The 24,341-nt window shown below is 39.1% G+C and overlaps 1 protein-coding gene across 4 annotated transcripts in view; it reads left to right on the forward strand.

The window, feature by feature from the left end:
- The window catches only part of DENND2C (DENN domain containing 2C), an 89,184-nt gene that overhangs the window by 38,621 nt on the left and 26,222 nt on the right, over positions 1-24,341 (forward strand). For all 4 annotated transcript variants that reach the window (XM_054437815.2, XM_054437834.2, XM_054437842.2 and 1 more), the window contains exons 2-8: positions 5,134-6,144; positions 7,668-7,804; positions 8,212-8,324; positions 9,251-9,421; positions 12,835-12,931; positions 20,270-20,314; positions 22,520-22,707. In XM_054437815.2, the coding sequence (XP_054293790.1) occupies positions 5,339-6,144; positions 7,668-7,804; positions 8,212-8,324; positions 9,251-9,421; positions 12,835-12,931; positions 20,270-20,314; positions 22,520-22,707 (1,557 nt within the window). In that variant the 5' untranslated portion in view covers positions 5,134-5,338. The remainder of the gene's footprint in view (positions 1-5,133; positions 6,145-7,667; positions 7,805-8,211; positions 8,325-9,250; positions 9,422-12,834; positions 12,932-20,269; positions 20,315-22,519; positions 22,708-24,341) is intronic.

Here is a 24,341-nt window from a genome sequence, read left to right on the forward strand (position 1 = left end):
AGTGGTGCAATCTTGACTCACTGCAACCTCCGCCTCCTGGGTACAAGCAGTTCCCCTCCCTCAGCCACCCAAGTAGCTGGGATTACAGGCATGTGCCACCACATTCAGCTGATTTTTGTATTTTTAGTAGAGCTGGGGTTTCTCCATGTTGGCCAGACTGGTCTCAAACTCCTGACCTCAGGTGATCTACCCACCTTGGCCTCCCAAAGTGCTGGGATTACAGGCATGAGCCACTGTGCCCAGACATTTTAAATGTTACATTGCTGAGTATCTGGATTTAGTTGTCTTCATGTAAAAGTTATTGAATTTTGTTTTTGTGAGTACTTAAATTTCATAAGAATCAACTTAATCCTTGTTAGGGTGGCTCTAAGATAGTCTTTACTCTAGGGTTAATTTCAGTCTACTGGTAAATCATGACCTCTTGTTTCTCTACTGAATTACCTGGGCATTCAATGAGGTTGCTCCTCTGTTGTTGAACTTTGAAGGTTTCCCAGAGCTGGTGAACCCTGGGTTAGCTTAAAAATCCCCCATAGTTTTTCTTTCTCCACTAGTTGTTTGTTGTCTAGCCTCATGTAGTATTACCTTATGCATTAGCAACTTAGTATTCAACCAAAGATTCAAGGGGACTGTATGTGGATTTCTGGAGCTTTTTCTCTATGTTGCTCTCTTTTCTGATACTGTGCCCTGAAAATTCCATTTGCCTCAGTCTCTCCATATTCCAATCTCATTATCCTCAACTCAGTAAGGTTGCCATGTCTATTTGGGTTCCCCCTCCTGACCCTACTTTCCGGAGTCTCCAGGGAGAAAGCTGGGCCATCATAGGACCTGCCTCATTTTCCTCTCTTCTTTCAGGGATCACAATCCTAAGCTGTCTGTTATCCAGTATCTGAAAGCACTTATTTTATATATTTTTCCAGTTTTATAGTTATTGATGTGGGAAAGGCAAGCCTAGTTCAGCTATTCCATCATGGTCAGAAGTGAAGTTTCCCTGGTCCCTTTCATAAATTTTCTTTTCTTTTTTTTGAACGAATCTCGCTCTGTCGCCAGACTGGAGTGAAGTGGCGCGATCTCGGCTCACTGAAGCCTCTACCTCCCGGGTTCAAGCGATTCTCCTGCCTCAGCCTCCTGAGTAGTAGCTGGGATGACAGGCGCGTGCCACCACGCCCAGCTAATCTCTTATATTTTTAGTAGAGATGGGGTTTCACCATGTTGGCCAGGGTGGTCTCGATCTCTTGACCTCATGATCCGCCCACCTCAGCCTCCCAAAGTGCTGGGATTACAGGCGTGAGCTACCGCGCCCAGCCAGTTTTCTTTTTAATTAAGGTAAAATTCACTATTTTTACAGTGTACCCCTTCATTATTTTGTAAATCAGGTTTTAGAATGTTCCAAATTCTTCCAAGTTATTTTTCCAGATGCTTATATCTAATCAAATAAAATATTTTAAAAGATTTGGAGTGAGAAACTTGCCCTATCCAAGACTTGAATTAGTAAAATAGAGCATCAGTATCCTCTTTCCCAAAGAGAATTTAATTTACTGGAGTGAATTCAGATTGGTTTCTCTTAATATGTTAAAAACACAGAAATCTATATATGATAGGTTATGTTATAAATTATATTTTAAGCTGATAAACTGCAGTTGGTATATTTCTTGGATGAAAATAAATACACAGAAGAGCAATAGAAAATGAAAGGGACATGATTAAGAGTCATCTCTAAGTATGCTGTTTGATTATGCTTCTAAAAATCATGCTTGGCCAGGCGCGGTGGCTCACGCTTGTAATCCCAGCACTTTGGGAGGCTGAGGCGGGTGGATCACCTGAGGTCGTCAGGAGTTCGAGACCAGCCTGGCCAACATGGTGAAACCCTGTCTCTACTAAAAATATAAAAAACTAGCTGGGTGTGGTGATGGGCACCTGTAATCCCAGCTACTCAGGAGGCTGAGGCGGGAGAATTGTTTGAACCCGGGAGGCGGAGGTTGCAGTGAGCTGAGATTGCACCATTGCACTCCAGCCTGGGCAACAAGAGCAAAACTTCATCTCATAAAAGAAAAAAATCATGCTTGAGTTTTTATGTTTATACTTCTATTGTTCAGGTGAGGAACTGAATGACCGCTGTTGTTTCTTTTGTTGAAATTGTCCATTGTGGTTATGTGTGCTCTACCTTCTCTTTTTGTGAGTCCTACCTGACTTCAATAGTTTTTAATAGCTGGAAAAGTCTCTGACTCATTTCGTGCTGTTAAAAGACAAAATGATTTTTAAAATTGTTGAAACTGTTAGATTTTCTCAACCTGTTTCTGTTAGAACTGTTAAAGCAAGCTTGCGAAAGCAGTCTCTAGGACAAGTATGCAAATAAGTTGGCTTTAGGAAGTTTTCAAAAGACAAATCTTGGGAGAGATCTAGGATTTGAAAGTTGGGCCAGCACTTAGGAGTTAGGATGTCCACCAATAATGGAGGTTAAGGCAAGAAACTGGGAAGATGAGGAATGGGATGAATAAGGTCTCGTAGGCTAGGAGAGCCGTGGGAGAGGAGGCGCTGAGGAGCAAGGTGGCTCAGAATATAATTAGGTTAAAGGGACAGATGTGAGGTTTCTGTAAGAAAACACATGAGGACAGCAACTCTTATTTTTAGATGGGACAAAATCACAACCTGTATGTGAGAACAGGCAAGCCACATTATAAAGGGTATAAGTTAATTTGGCAAAAATTGGAACTGTGAAATCAGCTCTAAGAAAGATTTTCTGTGTTATCAGTAACAGTCATAGATCTAGTTAAAATTCATTAAAGTGTTTTTATTTTTGAAATAGTTCATTTTTTGAAAGCTATCATGTATTAAAGCATACATTTAGGAGAAAGTAAATACCTACATATTTTAGGAGAGTCTTACCCTGCTGTGCTACTCTGTTTCACTGAAACACCATCAGTACACATCATTTATATTTGTGTGTGAATTCTGTAGATTTAGCCATTTATTGCCGGTCACTTGACTTTTACCTTTTTTTTTTTGAGTTGGGGTCTCGCCCCATCACCCAGGCTAGATTGCAATGCTGTGATCATAACTTACTGCAGCTTCCAACATCTGGGCTCCAGCAGTCCTCCTGCCTCAGCCTCCCAGCTTGTAGCTAGGACTACAGGTACATGCCACCATGTGTAGCTAATCTTATTTATTTATTTATTTATTTATTTATTTATTTAGTAGGGATGAAGTCTCACTATATTGCCCAGGCTGGTCACAAACTCCTGGCCTCAGGTGATGCTCCTGCCTCAGCATCCTAAAGTCCTGGGATGACAAGTATGAGCCACCACACCCAGCCATGTTGCCAGTAATTTTCAAGTTAAAATTTTTTTTTAGCCCTGACAATTTTCATTTTCTTTTCCTCAATTTGAGCCATTCACACTTAAGACACATTAACCAGAGAAAAATAAAGAAAGGGTTAACAAGGACCACCAAAAACCTCTAGGAGCTTCCCAAGAGCCGAAGAAAAAAGTCCTATCTTGTCTATAGTGAAGAAAACCTGAGTCTCAAAGACACCCTAAAATCCTAGGAATTCCTTATAAATACCAGAAGCAAGAAAATAATTTTCAGTTTTAATAATCAACAGTAGCAGATTAGATCTTTAAATTGTATGCATTAGTTTTTTATCAAGAGTTCTGTGCAACAGTTTTGGTGCTTTGGGCTTTGGGTATAGTTATTTTTTTTCTTCCACATGAGCTTAATTTCTTAAAGTTTTTTGGATTTTTTTTTTTTTTTTTTCGTCAGACTATCACAAAATTTGTTTGCTGACAAAGCGGGTTTTCCCAGAAATTTGTACATAGGAATGATTTAAATGAAAGTTGATGGAAGTCTTAGTTAGCAGTTGCTCTGCCAAGAATAACATTTTTGTGTGCTTTCTGTATGTAACAGTTTTGGTCAGCTGTACTGACAGAGCTGGGCTAAGATATTTTCCTGCCTGTTAATCAAGGCCACACAGACAAAACTCAAGGAAGGATGATCCCTGCCTCAGGAAGTTTTGAATCAACTGCTATTTTTAACCAGTGTACAGTAGAACTTGAGATCAGGTCTTTACTCAGTTGGTAGGAAAAGTCTTCTGCTGAAGCTTACATATAAGGAAATGGTTTATGGGCCTGAATGAAGCTCTGTGTGAAAGGAAGGAGTGTGACAGTGGCTGTAAGTGTTTGTGTTGATTTGGGTCAAGGGTGTGGTAGCATAGATGTGGGAAGTCCAGTCATCAAATAGGTTATTACATTTTAAGGCAACTGATAGTTAATGGGCACCTTGAGTTGTCTTTAGTGTATATGGAATCCTGTGCTGCTAATAGTAAAGTTGAAATAGGCTATGTGATGGGCTGATATTATTAATCAACATAGGACAGGAGGAGGAAGTTGGCTATTGGTATGTTTCCATGCTAACTGGCTCTTGCTGTGGACATACATAAATTTTGGGGGGTTTTTGAGATGTAATTCTGTGTATACGTATGCTCCTTGTTTCATTAAGAGAAGGTTTCATAAAGAATTAATTTATGCCTGGGTGTGGTACCTCATGCCTGTAGTCCCAGCACTTTGGGAGGCCAAGGGGGTGGATTGCTTGAACTCAGGAAGTTCAAGACCAGCCTGGGCAACGTGGAGAAACTCCATCTCTATGAAAAATACAAAAACTTAGTCGGGTGTGGTGGCACGTACCTGTAGTCACAGCTACTCAGGAGGCTGAGGTGGAAGAATCACTTGAACCCAGGAGGCAGAGGTTGCAGTGAGCCAAGATCGCCACCACTGCACTCCAGCCTTAGTGACAGAGCAAGACTCTGTCTCAAAAAAAAAGAATTAATTTATTACAAAAATATTGTATACTACTATGTATAATCTCTTCTAAAACCTTATTCTACCTAACTTTAGGAAATTAAATGTGGCAGAACATTAAAGCTGACAATTTGAAAAATACCACAAATAATGTTTTGTTAGTATTATTATCTCACCATCTTAGGAGTGCCTTTATGTAGTTGAATTACTTAATAGATGACAGGTACGTTTTTACATATGCAATGTATATGAATTATGTAGGGATAGGTGGGCAATGTTTTAGTGGAGTTTTAAATTAGGAAATTATAAAATGTGTTAACATATTTTTGTGTCATTTTAACAGGATTATTTAAGATCAGGTTGTAGCCATTTTCAACAAGGATCACTGATCAAAATTGTTCTTTTTACAAAGAGATTTACAAGTTAAACATGAAGGGAAAATACTGGAATCATTTGGATTCTGACAGGATAAAGAATACAATATTTCACATTTACTTGTAATGGAACCTTTGTAAGATTCATCACTTGTCATTCACCCAGTTGGGAACATGGATGTTGGTTTTTCTCGTACTGCTGTTCAGACACTGTCAAGAAGCCACTGCAAAAACATCAAACAAAAAATTTCTCAATGGGAAGGAAGGGCTAATGGTATATCTAATCCAGAAAAGTGGCGTCCAAAGGACTTTGGAGTGAGATATAACTGTCACCAAGAGATCCATCTTAAGAAAAATCCTATAGCTGAGAGAAAGAGCAAAAACTTGGATGTAACCAGCTGTGAAAATGTGGGTCTAGATATAAATGAAGATACCAAAAGCCATGATCAAAGTGAGAATGAAAATAAGAAACATGAATATGACGATACACACTTCTTTAAAAATGAATCAGAATCCAACTGGGTATGTTCTCGGGTCAAAGAAATTGAAAGCTGTAAAGAAGATGTCTTACATCCAGAGACTTCATTACCTCCAGGAAACTTCTATACCTCACAAATACTGTGGAAGAAAATAGAAGCACTTCCGCCAGATAAACTCTTAAATTTGGCTTTAGAACATTGTGACTCTTCAGAAAAAGAACTGAACTTCAGAGTTCTGGATAGTTCATACGGAATAACCAAGAGCTTAGAAAATATTTACTCTGAACCTGAGGGGCAAGAATGTGGACCTTCCATAAATCCTTTGCCAAAACCTCGTAGGACATTCAGATATTTATCCGAATCTGGTGTTATGCCGTATAAAGAAAGAAACTGTGACAAAAAATACTGTGAAAATAATTCTTGTGCACAATCTTCTTTGGCCTCTTCTCAGGAACCTAAACCAAAGAAATACGGTGGAAAAATCAGAGGAAGATCTAAAAGGTATGTTTTTATCCTACAGATAAAGACTTGTAGGTATTTTCCTTACAGGATTATTGAGCTTCTTTTTCCTTTTCAAACCAGTTTCCATTTCCCAGCTTAGGTGATGGCCGTGATTTGAACATGCAGGTGTTGATTAATGTGGAAGGAAAATAAGAAGTGAAAAAAGTAGAAATGTAGTAATGTCTAAGATAATCTATTGACATAAGAGCATCAGAACACCTCCCATTTTATTAATATATCTTTAAGAATCTGGGCCAGCGCTGGGCACAGTAGCTCACTCCTGTAATCCCAGCACTTTGGGAGGCTGAGGCTGGCAGATCACTTGAGGTCAGGAGCTCAAGACCAGCCTGGCCAACATGGTGAAACCCTTTCTCTACTAAAAATACAAAATTAGCTGGGCGTGGTGGTGTGCACCTGTAGTCCCAGCTATATGGGATGCTGAGGCAGAAGAAACGCTTGAACCTGGGAGGCTGAGCTTGCAGTGAGCTGAGATCGTGACACTGTACTTCAGCCTGGGTGACAGAGCAAGGCTCAGTCTCAAAAAAAAAAAAAAAAAAATTAATCTATAGGAGCTGGGTGTGGTGGCTCAATCCCAGCACTTTGGGTGGCTGGGGCAGGAGGATCACTTGAGGCCAGGAGTTCAAGACCACCCAAACACTAGACAGGGCAACATGGTGAGACCCTGTCTCTACAAAAAAAAAGAAAAGAAAAAAGAAAAAATTAGCCAGGTGTAGTGATGTGTTCCTGTCGTCCTACCCACTTGGGAGTATTACTTGAGCCCAAAAGCTCAGGCTACAGTGAGCCATGATCACTTCACTGCACTCCAGCCTGGGCAGCAGAATGAGACCCTGCCTCTAAAATAAAATAAAATAAAAATTAAATTCAAAAATATCTGTAGGGAAGCAGTAACACTCTTCCACTTCATTTAGGGCATGCTGGCCTCAGCCCCACTTTTCCTTACGAAGTGAACTTAATAAAGGAACCCAATGAAGAACATGAATGTGATTGGCTACAAGCATCCAATTTTCTCATGGTGTTTATAAGGCACAGCCTACTTCATTATTCTTAAATCTCTGATAAAACACCTTTGTAATTTTGCACACAAGTTCTGTACTTATTTATTTCTGTCTCCCATACCAATTTAAAGAAGATTAGAATTTTCTGTAATCCTAGCACTTTGGGAGGCCGAGGCAGGCAGATCACCTGAAGTCAGGAGTTCAATACCAGCCTGATGGTCATGGTGAAACCTCATCTCTACTAAAATACAAAAAAGAGCCGGGCATGGTGGCACGCACCTGTAATCCCAGGCGCAACATCCCTACAGCAATGTAGAATCGCTTGAACCTGGGAGGCAGAGGTTTCAGTGAGCCAAGATTGTGACACTGCACTCTAGCCTGTGCTGAGATTCTGTCTCAAAAAATAATAATAAAACAAACAATCAAACAAATAAATAAATAAAAATTAAAAAAATAAAGATTAGAGTTTTGAAAGATATAACTTTAAAATATATCTCCTTTTTTAAGGAAATCCTTTGAATTTGAGGATATTCAGCACTTTCGAAATCGGAACTCACAGACGATTCGTGAAGAACTTGGAAGAAATTCTGGGTCAGCACTTTATTACACACAGTCTGAGGACAATATCTATGAAGATATCATATGTAGGTGTTGACAACTTTGCAATTAAATTTAATGATTATGTATTTGGTGAAGCGCTTAATTGTAGGATGGTATTTTCTTCTATAATCAAGCATATATTGCTCTAGGTTTTTCTCTTTAGCATGGAAACCTTTGGTGTATAAATTATTTTATTCTCTAATGAATTTTACAACTAATGTGATAGACTGCTCAGCTTGTAAGTACGTGTTTATAATATAGTATTTTGAGAATTCTTTTAGCTCTGTTGGACCCATAAGCTTAAATTGCTGTTGATCTGGAAACCCACATCCCTACAGCAATGTAGAATAAGAAAGCTGAACATAGTTAGGTTTTTCTTTCTTTTGCTAGCTGTGGTTGTCTTTGCATTTAATTATGTTCATGTAAACATTTTTTAAAATTATTTCTTAAGATCCCACCAAAGAAAATCCATATGAAGATATTCCAGTGCAGCCTTTACCTATGTGGAGATCCCCTTCAGCATGGAAGCTACCACCTTCTAAAAGTGCTTTTAAAGCACCCAAGGTATAAACAGATAATTAATTGAAGAAAACATTAGAATCTTATTCATGGTATCTACAAAAAGATTAAGGGGATTTAACTGGGTCCAGAACTAAGAGGCACTGAAATGTAAGTTTTAATGTTGGTGGTGGCTTTTTTTATTTTTGTTTTGTGTTTTGGGATAACATACAGCTTTTTTTTTTTTTGGTTGTTGTTTTAACACTTCAAAAATAATTGAATATATATGCCTTTAGACAGCCATGAACTTTTCAGTTTACTATAGTTCCCACTCTCCCTATTAGTCTACATCAACCTGTGGCCATTAAATTACTTTCCTAGTCCCTGAAAGCATGTGAGACGCCTAGAAGCAAAGGCTCCCTAGAGTTCATGAAAACTGTGAGCCATTGTTTTCTGGGAATTTGATTACCTTGTGGTGGAACTTTGGATTAGAAACCTGAGAAACTTCTTTACAAATGGTAAGAAAGAAATTATGTTATCTTCATTTGAAATGATTTTAAATGAAATATAGGATAAATACGTTTCTGGAATAGCTTTGACTTTGTGTGATAATACAGGCATTAACTAGATGATGCTGGCCAGGTGCAGTGGCTCACACCTGTAATCTCAGAACTTTGGGAGGCTGAGGTGGGAGGATTGCTTGAGCCCAGGAGTTTGAGACCAGCCTGGGCAACCTGGCAAATCCCCATCTCTACCAAAAAAAAAAAAAAAAAAAAATTAGCCGGATGTGGTGACACGTGCCTGTAGTCCCAGCTGCTCAAGGGGCTGAGGTGGGGGGATCACTTGAGCTCAGGAGGTCAAGGCTGCAATGAGCCATGATCGTGCCACTGCATTCCAGCCTGGGCGACAGAGCAAGACCCCATCTCAAACAAACAAACAAGCAACAACAGCAAAACTAGGTGATCTTACCAGTACATCTTCTCCTGTTTTAGCTCCCTCCCAAACCTCAGTTCCTTCACCGGAAGACTATGGAAGTAAAGAACTCACAAGCTTATTTGCGGTCAAAGCTCACAAAAGATACCACTTTGCCGGTCACTTTAACGGAATGGAAGCTTTTCCGAGCTGGTGAAGTTGCAAACACGAAAAGGAAAAATCTTCCAAGGGTAAAGACTCCAGTGCTTTCATTCTTTGACTCTTACTTCAGCATTTCCGTGTATGAGAATAAGTAAACTTTAGACTGAAATGAATAATAGGTTAGAACTGACCTACTGGGATTAGAAGACTTAGAAGGCAGCGTTACGTTTTAAATTTTTGCTCATGCTACAAAAGTGCATGAATGGCTTTTGCCAGAGTTTCATTATGGATTTTTAAATTGATTTAGATGGGGACTTCACTTCAGTTACCTTAGCTCTCATTAAAATCATCTGCCTATTTCGAGGAAGCACCAGAATCTTATATCAAAGGGCATTCTCTCAGGATGGCTTCAGTGTTGTTCTAATTCACTCATTCATATAATTGCTAAAGTGAGTTCAGTTTTGTGCTTGAGTTTACAGATTTTCAGTAACGAAAAAGTATATGCCATTTATTTGGGGCAAAAATTTCCAAAGAAAAAAACAAATCTATTACTTGGGAATGGAAATTATCAGCAATCATAATAAATAAATGACTTCTCCCTCAAGGGAGAAAAGGCAGTAAGTCTGTACAGCATCTCTACTAGAAGCAATGCAACCAAAATGACGAAATTGAGATTACTTGCAGACAGACATATATATATTTTTCTTATTTATTTACTTATTTTGTAGAGACAGAGTCTCGTTATATTGCCCAGGCTGGTCTTGAACTCCTGGCCTCAAGCAATCCTCTTGCCTTGGCCCCCCAGAGTTCCGGGACTGCGGGTGTGAGCCACTGCACCTGATTAATAGACATTTTCTTTTAGGAGAAACACTTAAGAAATTATATGAAAAAATTGCAAACTTTCTCTGTTACTTTGTTCTTCTGTAATGCAGGGTGTTTTCACGATTGTCAAAATGCTATGCAGATACTCTGCTGTAATGAAGAAATCAGATCACTTAAATATTATTCCTTCTTTAATCCCATCTGAATTAGCTATATGTGTTCATTTAACATGTAATTTTTGTACCTGATTTTAACATTCAACAAAAGTCACATCTGTTTCTTGGGTTAGTAACTGTTGATTGGTTCCTTGGGAAATATTCTATTCCACAGTTTTAATTCTTATCAGTTTTCTGCCCCTGCCTCTTTACTACGTGAAAAGTTAAAGACATAGAGGTTTTTTAAAGCTAAACTGATCTCTCTTAGTGAAAAAAAAAATTTAACTGTTTATCTTTCTGTGTATGATGAGGAATATTTTTTTAAAAAGAGTCTTAAAGAACTACTAGGCATCTTGCAGTAGCTCCATCCTCTGGTAGATCATGTTGGCACAACAAAGCAGCCTCCCACATGGCCCAGCAACAACAAATTGTGTGTTAATAGGGAGAAGAATGCAAACACCTTAAGGGATTGCATTTAAGATGTGGTTCTTATAATGGCATTAACAAATATTTAGGAATTATGGATTATAGAGTTTAATGAGACCCAGGGAGGCTTTACAGTGCTTTCGATTTCATGGCTCAATATTTTATGTATTATGTATTTCAAGTACTCAAAGCTTGTTCTGTATCTGATTGTAGGTGATGGGATCTAACTTTTCCCTTTCTAATATTTTTTCTGAAGGTTTTTGGAGAAGTGAGGAGAAAAAAATGATTATGAATTCTTAATTGTCAGGCAGGAACAAACCATGACAGCATTTCTACCTGTGACCCTCCTTGGATTAAATCTTTTTAGGATGTCCCTTATGCAATACAAATTTTGGCTTTGGAGTATCTTCTAGAACAACATTCTATAAGAAAGTCCGTTTTCATTTATTTCCCCTTTAATGCCTCCAGCTGTCCCTGGAAGGGAAAGTGCTTCACAGTTTCACCTCACTGATCTAGTCCATTTGCCTCTTCCCCACTCTTCCTTTCCTTCCCTGCTGTGGAAGCCTGTGTGGGATTGTTTGCTAGAGTACATTTCCTACTGCCTTTATTGTTTGTGTTGTGTGTACAGCAGTATGATTTCCATCATTTCTTAGGAAGAATATTCTACAGTATTTCTTGTAACTAGAAGGCTCTTCTTCCTAGCTTATGACAGAAATTTAAATTTATCACTTTATCGCTTAGTTTTAGAACAGTTCTCTTTCCTTTATACTTGAATATACTTTTGATTCTACTTTTCAAATGCAAATTAATAATTATGCTATTTTGGGTCATTATGTAACCCAAATATATATTTATTTCCATACATCTTTCCTATAGCCCTTAGTACTTTTTAATTTTAGATTCTCTTATTTGTTTTTTGTAATGGTAATATTTAAGAACATTGGCAATTTTTCACTTGAATTACAGCGATAAAAATCTTTAAGAGCACAAACTCATCCAAAAATGTGGTAATAATCTGTGTTTTGGAAGCATATGTTTCTTGCATGTTTTTTGAGGGGTAGATGGTTGGCAGGGGACAGTGGTTTGCACTGGACTGATTCACTGCCTGTCGATTGCCAGGATGGCTAGAGAAACAAGGACAAAAGAGAATACAAGAGCATTTTTCTCAGGCAACTTTATTGGTTGTTATCATATATAATGTTCCTAACTTGTAATTCTAGGCATTAAGTATGTTAAATCAGGACTAATACTTAAGAAAAGCTTGGAATTTTAAGAAAAAAGAAAAGTATTTATAGAAAAACTGATCAATTCCTCCTTTTAATAGTACCTGTTGATCAGCTCCAAATCTTTCCTCTTTTTTACTGCATTCTGTGTGTGTCTCCTGTCTGTCTCTCTCACACACACACATCTCTCCCAGCAGCAAAGAAAAATTTCTAATGAGTAATACTTATGAAATGGAGAGAAGCAATTATATAACAATTTAAAAATAAATGGTCTGGATTTTACTTGCTTGAGAAATAGATTGATGAGTGGAAGAAAAAACATAGTTTTTGTATTTGAGTATATTTGGCTCTCCTAATTTTATGACCTATTTCTGAAATAAATTATAATGTTAGTACTCTTAGACTATTCCCTTTGACAAAAACTTTCTAAGTATGTTTATCTGCTCCTTGGGAAGAATTTCTGGGAGCAGAAATAACTATGCCTCACCCTGCCTTTCAGATAAATGAGTGTTCCACTTCCTACTCCAGGCAAGTGAAAACTTGAGTTTAATAGTAAAGGCTTGATCACTATACAAAGGGCAATAGCCACATTTCCTGCATGTTGTGACATGGAGTGACAAGGAATCTAAAAGTCTGTGCTGGGTTCATCCAATATCCTTTCCCGCTTTCCGTCCCCATGTTATGTGAACTTGGTATTAGAACAACATATCATCTAATTAAAGATCATCATTTTAAATCCAAAATTCAAAAAGGTAAAGGTTTCTATTTATAAAATAGGTCTTTTCTCTGAATAAGAATCCCTAATAGATTAATGTCATCAAACTGTGAAACTTTTGGGTGTTGGTCTTAATTTGTATTTTTCTGGTCTTTTTTCAGCTTGTATTGAAAATAGATGACATATTTGAATCTAAAAGAGGGAAGAAGAAGGTAAAGTTACATTCTTACACTGGAAAAGAATTACCTCCGACAAAAGGTAAGGATTGTTTTCCGTTCCAGCTATCCTGTAGCTGTCAGGATATGAGAGGAGAATCCCCATATAACTTAATGTTTGATGTGTATTAAAAATTTTGGGACCAGGCACAGTGGCTCACGCCTGTAATCCCAGCACTTTGGGAGGCAGAGGCGGGCGGATCATGAGGTCAGGAGATCGAGACCATCCTGGCTAACACGGTGAAACCCCATCTCTACTAAAAATACAAAAAATTAGCCGAGTGTGGTGGCAGGTGCCTGTAGTCCCAGCTACTCGGGAGGCTGAGGCAGGAGAATGGTGTGAACCTGGGAGGCGGAGCTTGCAGTGAGCCGAAATCGCACCACTGCACTCCAGCCTGGGCGACAGAGCGAGACTCTGTCTCAAAAAATAAAAAATAAAAAATAAAAAAATAAAAATTTTGGTTTACTTTCCTGTTATCCCACTTAAGCATAAACTTCAAGATAAGGGGTTGTTTCTCAAATCCATTTTATTTAATTCTGTGCCAAGTAATAACTATTGGATGAACAAATAAATAAATGAAAAAATATCATAAACCATTGAGACCAAATTTCATAGACAAATTGAATCACTGTTACTTTGATTTATAATCATTTATCAGTATAGACTCTTTTGTTGTAGGTAGGAAAACATTAGTCTTTTTTTTTTTTTGTCTGAGGATATTTTAATATTTGTCAATCTTTGTTCTTCAGACTGGATAATTTATATTGATTTATCTGTTTGTTTGTTTTTTTGACTGAAGGTATGTGGTACTCAACTTGTAGTCATTTAATAAGTTTTATCCTGGCTGGGCGTGGTGGCTTACGCCTGTAATCCCAGCACTTGGGAGGCCGAGGCAGGCAGATCACAAGGTCAGGAGTTCGACAGCAGCCTGATCAACATGGAGAAACCTCTCTCTACTAAAAATACAAAAATTAACTGGGCGTGGTGGCGCGTGCCCATAATCCCAGCTACTCAGGAGGCTGAGGCAGGAGAATCACTTGAACCCAGGAGGCGGAGGTTGCAGTGAGGTGAGATCGCACCACTGCACTCCAGCCTGGGTGACAGAGTGAGACTCCATCTCAAAAAAGAAAAAAAAAATATGTTTTATCCTTCAGATGCCTAGATAAAACTTATATTGTTAATTAAGAAATTGTCAACATTCATAATAAATCATTAGAACTTTCTTAAAAACTTATGCAAGATTCTTAACTTGGTTGTCTGGGGATATGGTTTGGCTGTGTCTCCACCCAAATCTCAATTTGAATTGTATCTCCCAGAATTCTCATATGTTGTGGGAGGGACCCAGGGGGAAGTAATTGAATCATGGGGGCCGGTCTTTCCCATGCTATTCTCGTGATAGTGAATAAGTCTCACGAGAACTGATGGGTTTATCAGGGGTTTCTGCATTTGCTTCGTCTGATTTTCTCTTGCTGCCACCATGTAAGCAATGCCTTTTGCCTCCCACCATGATTCTGAGGCCTCCCTAGCCATATGGAACTGTAAGTCGAGTTCAGCCTCTTTTGCTTCCCAGTCTCGGGTATGTCTTTTTTTTGAGATGGAGTTTCGCTCTTGTTGCCCAGGCTGGAGTGCAATGGCATGATCTCAGCTCAGTGCAACCTCCATCTCCTGGGTTCAAGGGATTCTCCTGCCTCAGACTCCCAAGTAGCTGGAATTACAAACGCCTGCCACCACGCCCGGCTAATTTTTTGTATTTGTAGTAGAGACGGGGTTTCATCATGTTGGCCAGGCTGATCTCGAACTCCTGACCTCAGGTGATCCACCACCTCAGCCTCTCAAAGTGCTGGGATTACAGACGTGAGCCACCATGCCCAGCCTTGGGTACGTCTTTATCAGCAGTGTGAAAATGGACTAATGCATCTGGCAAATATGTAGAATTTAGCAGTTTTTGTTTATAAGTTCCTTAGTGAGAAACAACAGCTAAGTCATAGCAGAGGAGAATGTTTCTTCTTTTTGCAGACTTCTAAAGACAGAATTTTCTTTTTTTTTTTTTCTTTTTGATACAGAGTCTCACTCTGTCACCCAGGCTGGAGTGCAGTGGTGCAATTTCACCTCACTGCAACCTCTGCCTTCTGGATTCAAGTGATTCTCCTGCCTCTTTCTCCTGAGGAGCTTGGGATTACAGGCACACGACACCACGCCCAGCTAATTTTTTGTATTTTTAGTTGAGATGGGATTTCACCATATTGGCCAGGCTGATCTTGAACTCCTGACCTCCAATGATCCACCTGCCTGGGCCTCCCAGAGTACTAGGATCACAGGCATGAGCCACCACATCTGACCAGAATTTTCTTTTTGTTTCTTTTTCTTTCTTTCTTTCTTTTTTTTTTTTTTTTTTGAGATAGTCTTGCTCTGTCGCCCAGGCTGGAGTCCAGTAGCGTGATCTCGGCTCACTGCAAGCTCCGCCTCCCGGGTTCATGCCATTCTCCTGCCTCAGCCTCCCAAGTAGCTGGGATTACAGGTGCCCACCACCACGCCCGGCTAATTTTTTGTATTTTTAGTAGAGACAGTGTTTCACCATGTTAGCCAGGATGGTCTCGATCTCCTGACCTCGTGATCCGCCCACCTCAGCCTCCCAAAGTGCTGGGATTACAGGTGTGAGCGACTGCGCCCAGCCCCCAGCCAGAATTTTCTTAATTACTCTTAAAAACCTATTTTATATTCTAACAACTTACTATATGAAAATAAAATCTTCTGGGTTACGTCTTAAGTCTCTTTCCTGCTGTGTACTGATTAAAATCAAGTGGTCACTGTTTTTAACATGAGTTTTCATAATTTGAGAGGCAATTACTAAAACATGTTTCAATCTTCTCTGGGGAAGAAATACTTTTGGTCATTGTTATTAATAGTAGCTACCATTTGTGGAATGAAGTAATAGTTTCTTTACATACTTTGTCTCATGTATAACGTATGACAACACTAGGAGGTAGGGACTATTATAATTTTACAAACAAAGAAGCTAAGACAGAGGAGGAAGCATAGATTTGAATCAAGGAGCGTGGCTCCACATAGCTTATCTTTTTCTATCATCAACGGTTAACTTTCTCATAAATCTTGATTTTTAGCAGTTTAATCATCTCTTTTCCGTGTATTTTTTTATCTTCAACAATGGTATTGTCAAAGGTATTTTTGTGTGTTATTTAAAACTAGACATAGAAAATGAAAACTGGTGCCAGATATTGTGCTGCATCCTTTCTGATGCATTATTATTAATTTTCTAAATAACTCTGTGGCAGATAGTATTTTCATTGTTTTATAGATAAGGAAATAAATTATACATTGCAAATCACATAAATTATCATACACTGGGGCCAGGACAAGTGCCTGTAAAACATTAACATTTTCTCAGATTAACAGCAGTCTATTCATAACTACTCTCTTCAGGTTTTTTTTTTTTTTTTTTTTTTTTTAAGACAGAGTCTTGCTCTGTTGCCCAGGCTGGAGTGCAGTGGTGTGATCTTGGCTCACTGCAACCTCTGCCTCCTGGGTTTAAGCAACTCTCCTGCCTCAGCCTCCTGAGTAGCTGTGATTACAGGCGTGTGCCACCACACCCAGCTAATTTTTGTATTTTTTTTAGAAGAGACAAGGTTTCACCATGTTGGCCAGGATGGTCTCAATCTCTTGACCTCGTGATCCACCTGCCTCGGCCTCCCAAAGTACTGGGATTACAGGCATGAGCCACTGTGCCCAGGTATTTCTAAGTAGGTTATTACCAAGCCCTTAATTTATTTGTATGTCTATGCCTTATGGATTAGGAACATTGTAGTAAATTTGGTTCTAAGACAAGTTTTTGAAGAGCCAAAAATTTGTTTTAACTGTTTTAATGTTGAAAAGAAAAAAAAAATCCTCCAACTTCTAGCCAACTTCTGCTGTCCAAAACAAAAGTAAAGAAAAAAGGAGCAGCCTCTACATTGTAACACCTCACTATGGCTCAAATAAAATAAGCATTTACCTTTACCTGCCTCTGTGACCAACTCCTCCAGGCACCAGAGGAATTTCTCTCATGCCTGAGGATCTCCTGGCTTTATCATCAGAGTTCTCAGATTTTCATTTTCCTCCTTAAGCTTTTGTCTGTATATCAACAATGCCTAATACAATAGATAATTATATTTACCTACTCTGAAGTCCCTGCTAGAGTTTACTGAATATATTCCAACCTAAATATTTCTTCAGTTTTTTTTTTTTTTTTTTCGAGACAGAGTCTCACTCTGTCACACAGGCTGGGGTGCAATGATGCAAACATGGCTCACTGCAGCCTCAACCTCCTGGGTTCAAGCGATCCTCCCACCAGAGCCTTCTTAGTAGCTGGGACCACAGGCTCATGCCCACCACACCCGGCTAATTTTTTATTTTTTGTAGAGGCAAAATCTCACCATGTTGCCCAGCTGGTCTTGAATTCCTGGGCTCAAGCGATCCTTCTGCCTTGGCCTCCCAAAGTGCTGGGATTATAGGCATGAGCCACCATACCTGGCCCTAAATATTTCTTAACTTTCAGTTTTCAGGTATTACAAAATGACTTATCAGCCTTCTTCAATTCTGTCATTATAATTTTGTGTGTTGAAGTCTCATATTAAAAGAGGACAATCTGGTACTTTTTCGATCCCTGTGGATTCTCAATAGATTTTTCTCTTGGCTCATAATCCCGCTAACCTTCATTCATTGTCTTAGAATACATGTCATCAAAACCCATAGATGTGAATATATTAAGCCAATTAAGTGGTCTTTTATAAGGGCTTTTCCGGTTATATTGCCTTTTCTCCCTTTCTTCTCTCTTTTCTTTCTTTCCAAACACTTCCTAAGTTTCTAAGAGGTACCTGGTACTAAGACTATAGATAGGACCAGGAGCTCAGTGTTTGTTTCTTTCTCTGAATAATATTTTATAGTCACACTATACTTTTTGTCATGGTGGTTAATTTTGAGTTATGAAACATGTAATATGCAATATTTAAATAAGCATTTTTTCTGTAACATCTCTTATGTGTCTTTCCCACCTATCTTAAGAATAGGCAGCATTTATTTTAATGTTCTCTTATTCCTTATTATAAGATGAAAAGCCAGAGTTTTCCAAACCTCCTCCTTGCACACCTAGAAAATTTCATGTGCATGCAAATACATTTTCTACACAAATACTCTTATACTATTCAGACTTTGTATGCCTTCTGTTTTAAAAAAGCTTAATTAATGTATTTCAGAGCTCTTTCAGTATCAACACATAGAGATCCACATAGCTGTACTGTATTTCATTGCATAGATGTAAAATTTTATTTAGCTAATAGACAGTTTAGTTGTTTCTAACCTTTTATTTAACCTGTGGATATTTAGAAGTGTGTGTGTGTGTGTGTGTGTGTGTGTGTGTCTACATAAAACTCTTCAAACAATGCTGCAAATGCATCTTTTACTTACATTTCTATATAAGACTATTTTTGTAGAATAAGTTCCCAGCAGTGAGCTTAATCAGAGAACATATGGATTTAAAATTTTGGCCGGGCATGGTGGCTCACACCTGTAACTCCAGCACTTTGGGAGGCTGAGGTGGATGGATCACTTGACCCCAGGAGTTTGAGACTAGCCTGGGCAACATGACGAAACCCTGTCTCTACAAAAAATACAAAAATTAGCTGGGTGGCCGGGTGCGGTGGCTCACGCCTATAATCCCAGCACTTTGGGAGGCCAAGACGGGTGGATCACGAGGTCAGGAATTCAAGACCAGCCTGACCAACACGGTGAAACCCTGTCTCTACTAAAAATACAAAAATTAGCCCAGCGTGGCAGCACACGCCTGTAATCCCAGCTACTCAGGAGGCTGAGACAGGAGAACTGCTTGAACCCGGGAGGTGGAGGTTGCAGTAAGCCAAGATTGTGCCACTGCACTCTAGCCTGGGTGACAGAGTGAAACTCTGTCTCAAAAAAAAAAAAAAATTAGCTGGGTGTGGTGGCACATGTCTGTAGTCCCAGCCTACTCGGGAGGCTGAGGTAGGGGGGATCAGTTGAGTCCGGGAGGCAGAGGTTGCAGTGAGCCAAGATTGTGCCACTGCACTCTAGCCTCTGCAGCAGAGTGAGACCCTGTCCCAAAAAAAAAAAAAAAAAAAAATTATAACTGCTGCCAAATTGTCCCACAAACAGATTGTAACAGCTTATTTCTACAAACATCATTTGAAAATACCTCTTTCCCCGTAATCTTCATCAATAAATACTATGCTTTATTAAAGCTTTTTATGGCAATATCATGGTTGAAAATGTATGTCTTGTTTATTGTTTTAATTTACATTTATTTCATTATGAATTTGGGCAGTTTTCATGTTTATCAACAACTTATAAATCTTTTTCTATGAATTGCCTATTCCCACCCTTTATTCCTTTTTCTGTTGTGCTTTTTCTTCTTGATTTGTAACAGTTCTTTGAATATTAAGAAACTTAGCCTTGTATCTGCAATGTGTTTACAAATATTTTACCAGTTTATCGTTCACTTTTTGAGTTTAATACTGATTTTTAAATTAGATACAAGTTTATATAATCAAATTTCACTTATGACTTCTAGGCCTTATTTTTTCCCTTTCTTTGTATTTCTATTTTACTTTAACTTTTCAAACTTAATCTAGAAATGTTTCATTTATTTATTTTAAAAGCTTCTTTGTGTGTGTGTGTGTGTGTGTGTTGCCTGTGCTCTCAGAATTATACAAAACACTCCCTTGGGAAAACAAGATAGCCCCTTATCCCCAAAATACTTAAAATCTGATTGGGGAAAGTAAGAATAGTTCAAAACAGTATGAGTACTGTGAATTTGAATTTGGAGTAAAGAGAAGATCAATATGGACTAGAAGTAGTTTAGAGGCACTTAGAGGCATCATAGAAGAGGTAGGCTGACGGTGATAGCTCTCTCCTAGTTCTCATGTTTTCCTGTTATTCTAAATTTATAGTCTGGTTGGTGTTTAGATTCTTGTTTAGCCGTGTTGGTGTTTGCCTTTGATACTTTATTTGGAATATACAAACAACTATGTGGATATAGAAATAGAATCCACTCTGAACTAGACTCCTTAAAACTGGTTTGAAATGCAATTAGTTTCTAGAATTAGGGATGAGAGGGGAGCCGAGGAGTGAAGTAGGGTGTAGGAAGAAGATGTAGTAGAGGAGTTTCCTCTTTGAGCCTTTTACTCTCTTTTGGTAACTATCCCAACTTGATACAACCAAGTGGTTTGGAGAAAGGCTCAGCAGCTTTATTATTCCTTACTCCAAGTCCCCAGGTTTGTGGGTTTACATTGTTCTCATCCTCATGTACTTCCTACTGTTGGACAATACAAATGGAAACTCCTTCTCTCTTTTCAGGTGAAACCAGTGGGAACGAAAGTGATGCTGAGTATCTGCCAAAGAGTGAGTGAGTCAATGGGGCTGCTCCCGTTCTTGTGATGATCGTGGGTTAGGTGGAGTGTCACCTACCTTTGTGACTAAGCATGTTTTTCCCCACATGAAGTTCCATTTTGTAGATGATTTCCTTATTTTCAGAGCCTGTTGAGGTTTGGAGAATTAAACAGTCAGAATTAAACACTGTCAGATGTTTGACAGCATTTAAAGTCTCCCATAGTGGAGTGAGGCAAAACCGTATGGTTCTTATGATGGAATATTCTTAGGGGAGCGGCAGCGAGCTGCATGTCCAGACATATATGCAGTAGTTTCCTGGCAGCCAAAACAGAGTGTGTGAATCATCCTCTGAGCAGTAAATAGCTGATTTTTTTTTTTTTTTTTTTTTTGAGACGGAGTCTCCCTCTGTCACTCATGCTGGAGTGCAGTGGCGCAAGCTCGGCTCACTGCAACCTCTGCCTCCTGGGTTCAGGCAATTCTCCTGCCTCAGCCTCCTGAGTAGCTGGGATTACAGGCATGTGCCACCACGCCAAGCTAATTTTTGTATTTTTAGTAGAGACAGGGTTTCACCATGTTGGTCAGGCTGGTCTCGAACTCCTGACCTCGTGATCTGCCTGCCTTGCCCTCCCAAAGTGCTGGGACTACAGGCATGAGCCACTGTGCCCAGCCAAATGTCTGATATTTTATAGCCACTCAAGTGTAATTATTTAAGTAACTTTGATATCTCTGACATTGAAAAAGGAAATATCTATTATTTATAGGCATTTATATTCCAGATTATTGTGCTGTTTACTTTTTAGTAGAATATAGAATGCACCATGCATTTCTGACTCTGTTTGTCCAAGCACTTCATGGTGCTTTCATCCTTCATCTAACAATGATGTTTTCTAGTTATCACAGCAAGTTATCTACTTCCTATTTAAGTGACTGACATACTAAGCCATGGAAAAAGTAGAAGACATGCATTATCAAAGCTGAGTACAGGGTAGTTCCAGTTCCTAATCTGACACCCTAATTTTATGATTAATAGTCTTGTACTCCCTCCACTGGCCTGAATTGCTTTAGGTGTTTGATTCTGTAGCCTGACTGAAGGTGAAATTTAATAATCATCAGGTTCAGCCTAGATGTGTAAAGATGACTAATTTAGGGCTGTTACTACTGAGAAACAGGACCTAAAATTTTCTTGACTTGAACTCAGCCCTTTGAGGTAAGTAAAGCTTTGCCTAGAGCGCTGAATGTACTGGATAATCCTGGGGAGCCATTCCAGGATGCATTTTTTTAAATGTTCTTAATATTTTGATCTATAGTATAACTTCTTTTGGGACAGAATGCATTATATCAAAAAGAAAGGAAAGACAATTAGAGGTTGAGTCTATCAGTGGCTCAGAATGACACATAAGCAAATCACTGGGACGTGTAGACTATTTCTTCTGCAAGTCCACAGTTTCCTTCAGTGGGGACCACCCCAGATTGCTCAAAATTTAGAGATAAATGAGAATAGAGGATAGATGCTATCCAGTTTTAATTGGTATTGCTATGACTGTTTAAATAATATGCTTCCATAATTTTATTCTTTTGAGAAAGTCAGCTAATGGATGTCTTCTTCCACTTAATTTTTTTCTCTTGCGTCTAGCACCATTTACTGATACAAGCATATATTCATTGTTAGTAATATGTGGCAAGGAGGGAAGGGAACTGAACAGTTTCTTCAATGTGAGGATAATTTTTATTTTAATTTATTCAAATTCACCCCTTTCTGTACTTAGGACTCAATTATTTTATCAAATCTCTGCCCCCTGCCCCCTGCCACCTGCCACCTGGCACCCTGTGATCTCATGGCATTCCTAGCAGTAGCATCTGTTGTCAGTCTAGCACTTTTTCGTGACATTTTCCGTGTGTCCTGGTGTGATGCCATGAAAGATGGGATAGCATAGATTATTTGTTGGGACATACATAAGTATTGGTTGGGACATGGAATGTCAGTCCCATTGCTGGCCAGAAGTGGAGTGAGGGCCCCGCACACTTGTGAGGGTCTGCACTTATTCCCCCTAGTATGTCACAGCCCTAACAGGTATGTCTATGTGGCAGATGCTAGTTATTCAACATTCATTCAGCAGTGACTGTGTGAAGATTAATCCTGTGTGGGTCATGACCTCTGGGTGCTGGAAGGAAGGTAGGGCTACAGAGAAAAAGCATTGCTCCATGATTTCATTACAGATCGCCATAAACGCTTAGCACAACTGCAACAGTCTTCCAAGAGGAATCCTCACTACCAGACCTTGGAGCGGGATCTTATTGAATTACAGGAGCAGCAGCTGTTTGAACTTTTTGTGGTGGTGTCTCTACAGAAGAAACCATCAGGAATAAGCTATATTCCCCAGGTCATACAACAATTCCCTGGCAAGGTAGGTTCAAGGAGGCCAAGAGGCATTCAGGAATGTTCATGTGTCTCTGTGTACATTTATTTCCTGTCCTCTTGGTTTTTGTTATCTCAACCAGTTTTTACTAATACTGTACTTGTGGTAGGATCTGGTGGCTTTGAAAACATCTTATGTTAGGCATGAGCTGCAACCCAGCAAAACAAACCAAAACAAAACAAGCTCATTTTCCTAGTTAGTTTTTTTAATTTTTGGCTCTGCCATTTAATAATCTTTAACAAGTTACAAAACCTTAGTTTTCTCATTCTTAAGGAGGGGAATAATAAATGTGACAGAATAGGGTAGTGGTTTAGAGCATGGACTCTGTGTGAAAGCTCTGCATTTCCCACTTACTAGTTCCATGACTTTAAGCAGTTACTTTTCTTTTACTTTTTTTTTTTTTTTTTAAGACGGAGTCTCGCTCTGTTGCCCAGGCTGGAGTGTAGTGGTGCAGTTTTGGCTCACTGCAACCCTGCAACCTCCACCTCCCAGGTTCAAGCCTCTTGAGTAGCTGGGACTACAGGCATGTGCTACCATGCCCAGCTAATTTTTATGTTTTTAGTAGAGACAGGGTTTCACCATGTTGGCCAGGGTAATCTAGAACTCCTGACCTCAAGTGATCCACCCACATCAGCCTCCCAAAGTGCTGGGATTACAGGCGTGAGCCACCACGTTGTGTCTTAGTTGTTTAATTTGTAAAATGGGGATAATTACAATAGTATCTACCCCTCTGAGTCATAGTGAGGATTAAATAAGCTAATTTATATAAGGCACTTAGAACAGTGTCTGGCATATAGTAAGCTCAATATGATGTTATCCATTATTAGTAAGGATTTAGTGAGATAATGTATATAAAGTGCTAATGCCATCCCTGGCACATAGTATGTACTCGATAAATGTATTAATTTTTGGTAGCCATTATTATTAACAATAATATTTGGTTTCTCTACCTTTTTTAAAAAAATTGTTCATTCATTTAATCAAATATTTTAAAAATACCTAATATTTGCCAGGATTAGATGATGGGAGTACTACTGAAAAAGATCTTCTTAGTCTCTGTTTCATAGAGCTTATTGAGCCTGTGAACCAGTTAAGCCCACAGACATGGTTGGGTTTCTTTTGCTTTGCATAGTGTTTGTGTAAAAGTAACAACAATAATTTTTGTTGCCAACATTTAACAATCAAATTTCACATACAAATCTGTATTTCTGCCTTTTCCTGAGAAACTGGAAAGACTGCCAACACAGCCTGCATTCCTAAGTGTCAGGAATGGGTTGAAGCTTAATAAGGAGCAGGACTTCAGAGCAGGTGACCAGTGTAGTTACATAAGGCCCTCACTCAGAAGGGCCCTGTGTGTAGGGTTTAATGATCTGCAGTCACCATCTTGAAATGCTAAATAATTTTATCTTTGAATTTGTGTTTTGTAAATGAAGTCCGATAGGAAAACTGGGCATGTGCCAAGGTCTTAAAGCCCGAGTTCATGCATGGTGTCACCTTCTGCTGCTTCCCTAGGATGAGTTCTCTTGTTGTCCTGTTCTCCACTGCCCGATTCCCTGGGCCCTAGCAAGTGCCCTTTCTATCCCTACTCAGTGACTACTGCCACTTTCTCCCCCTGGCTGGGC

Source organism: Pongo pygmaeus, chromosome 1, assembly GCF_028885625.2.
Source record: "Pongo pygmaeus isolate AG05252 chromosome 1, NHGRI_mPonPyg2-v2.0_pri, whole genome shotgun sequence".
Taxonomy (NCBI): domain Eukaryota; kingdom Metazoa; phylum Chordata; class Mammalia; order Primates; family Hominidae; genus Pongo; species Pongo pygmaeus.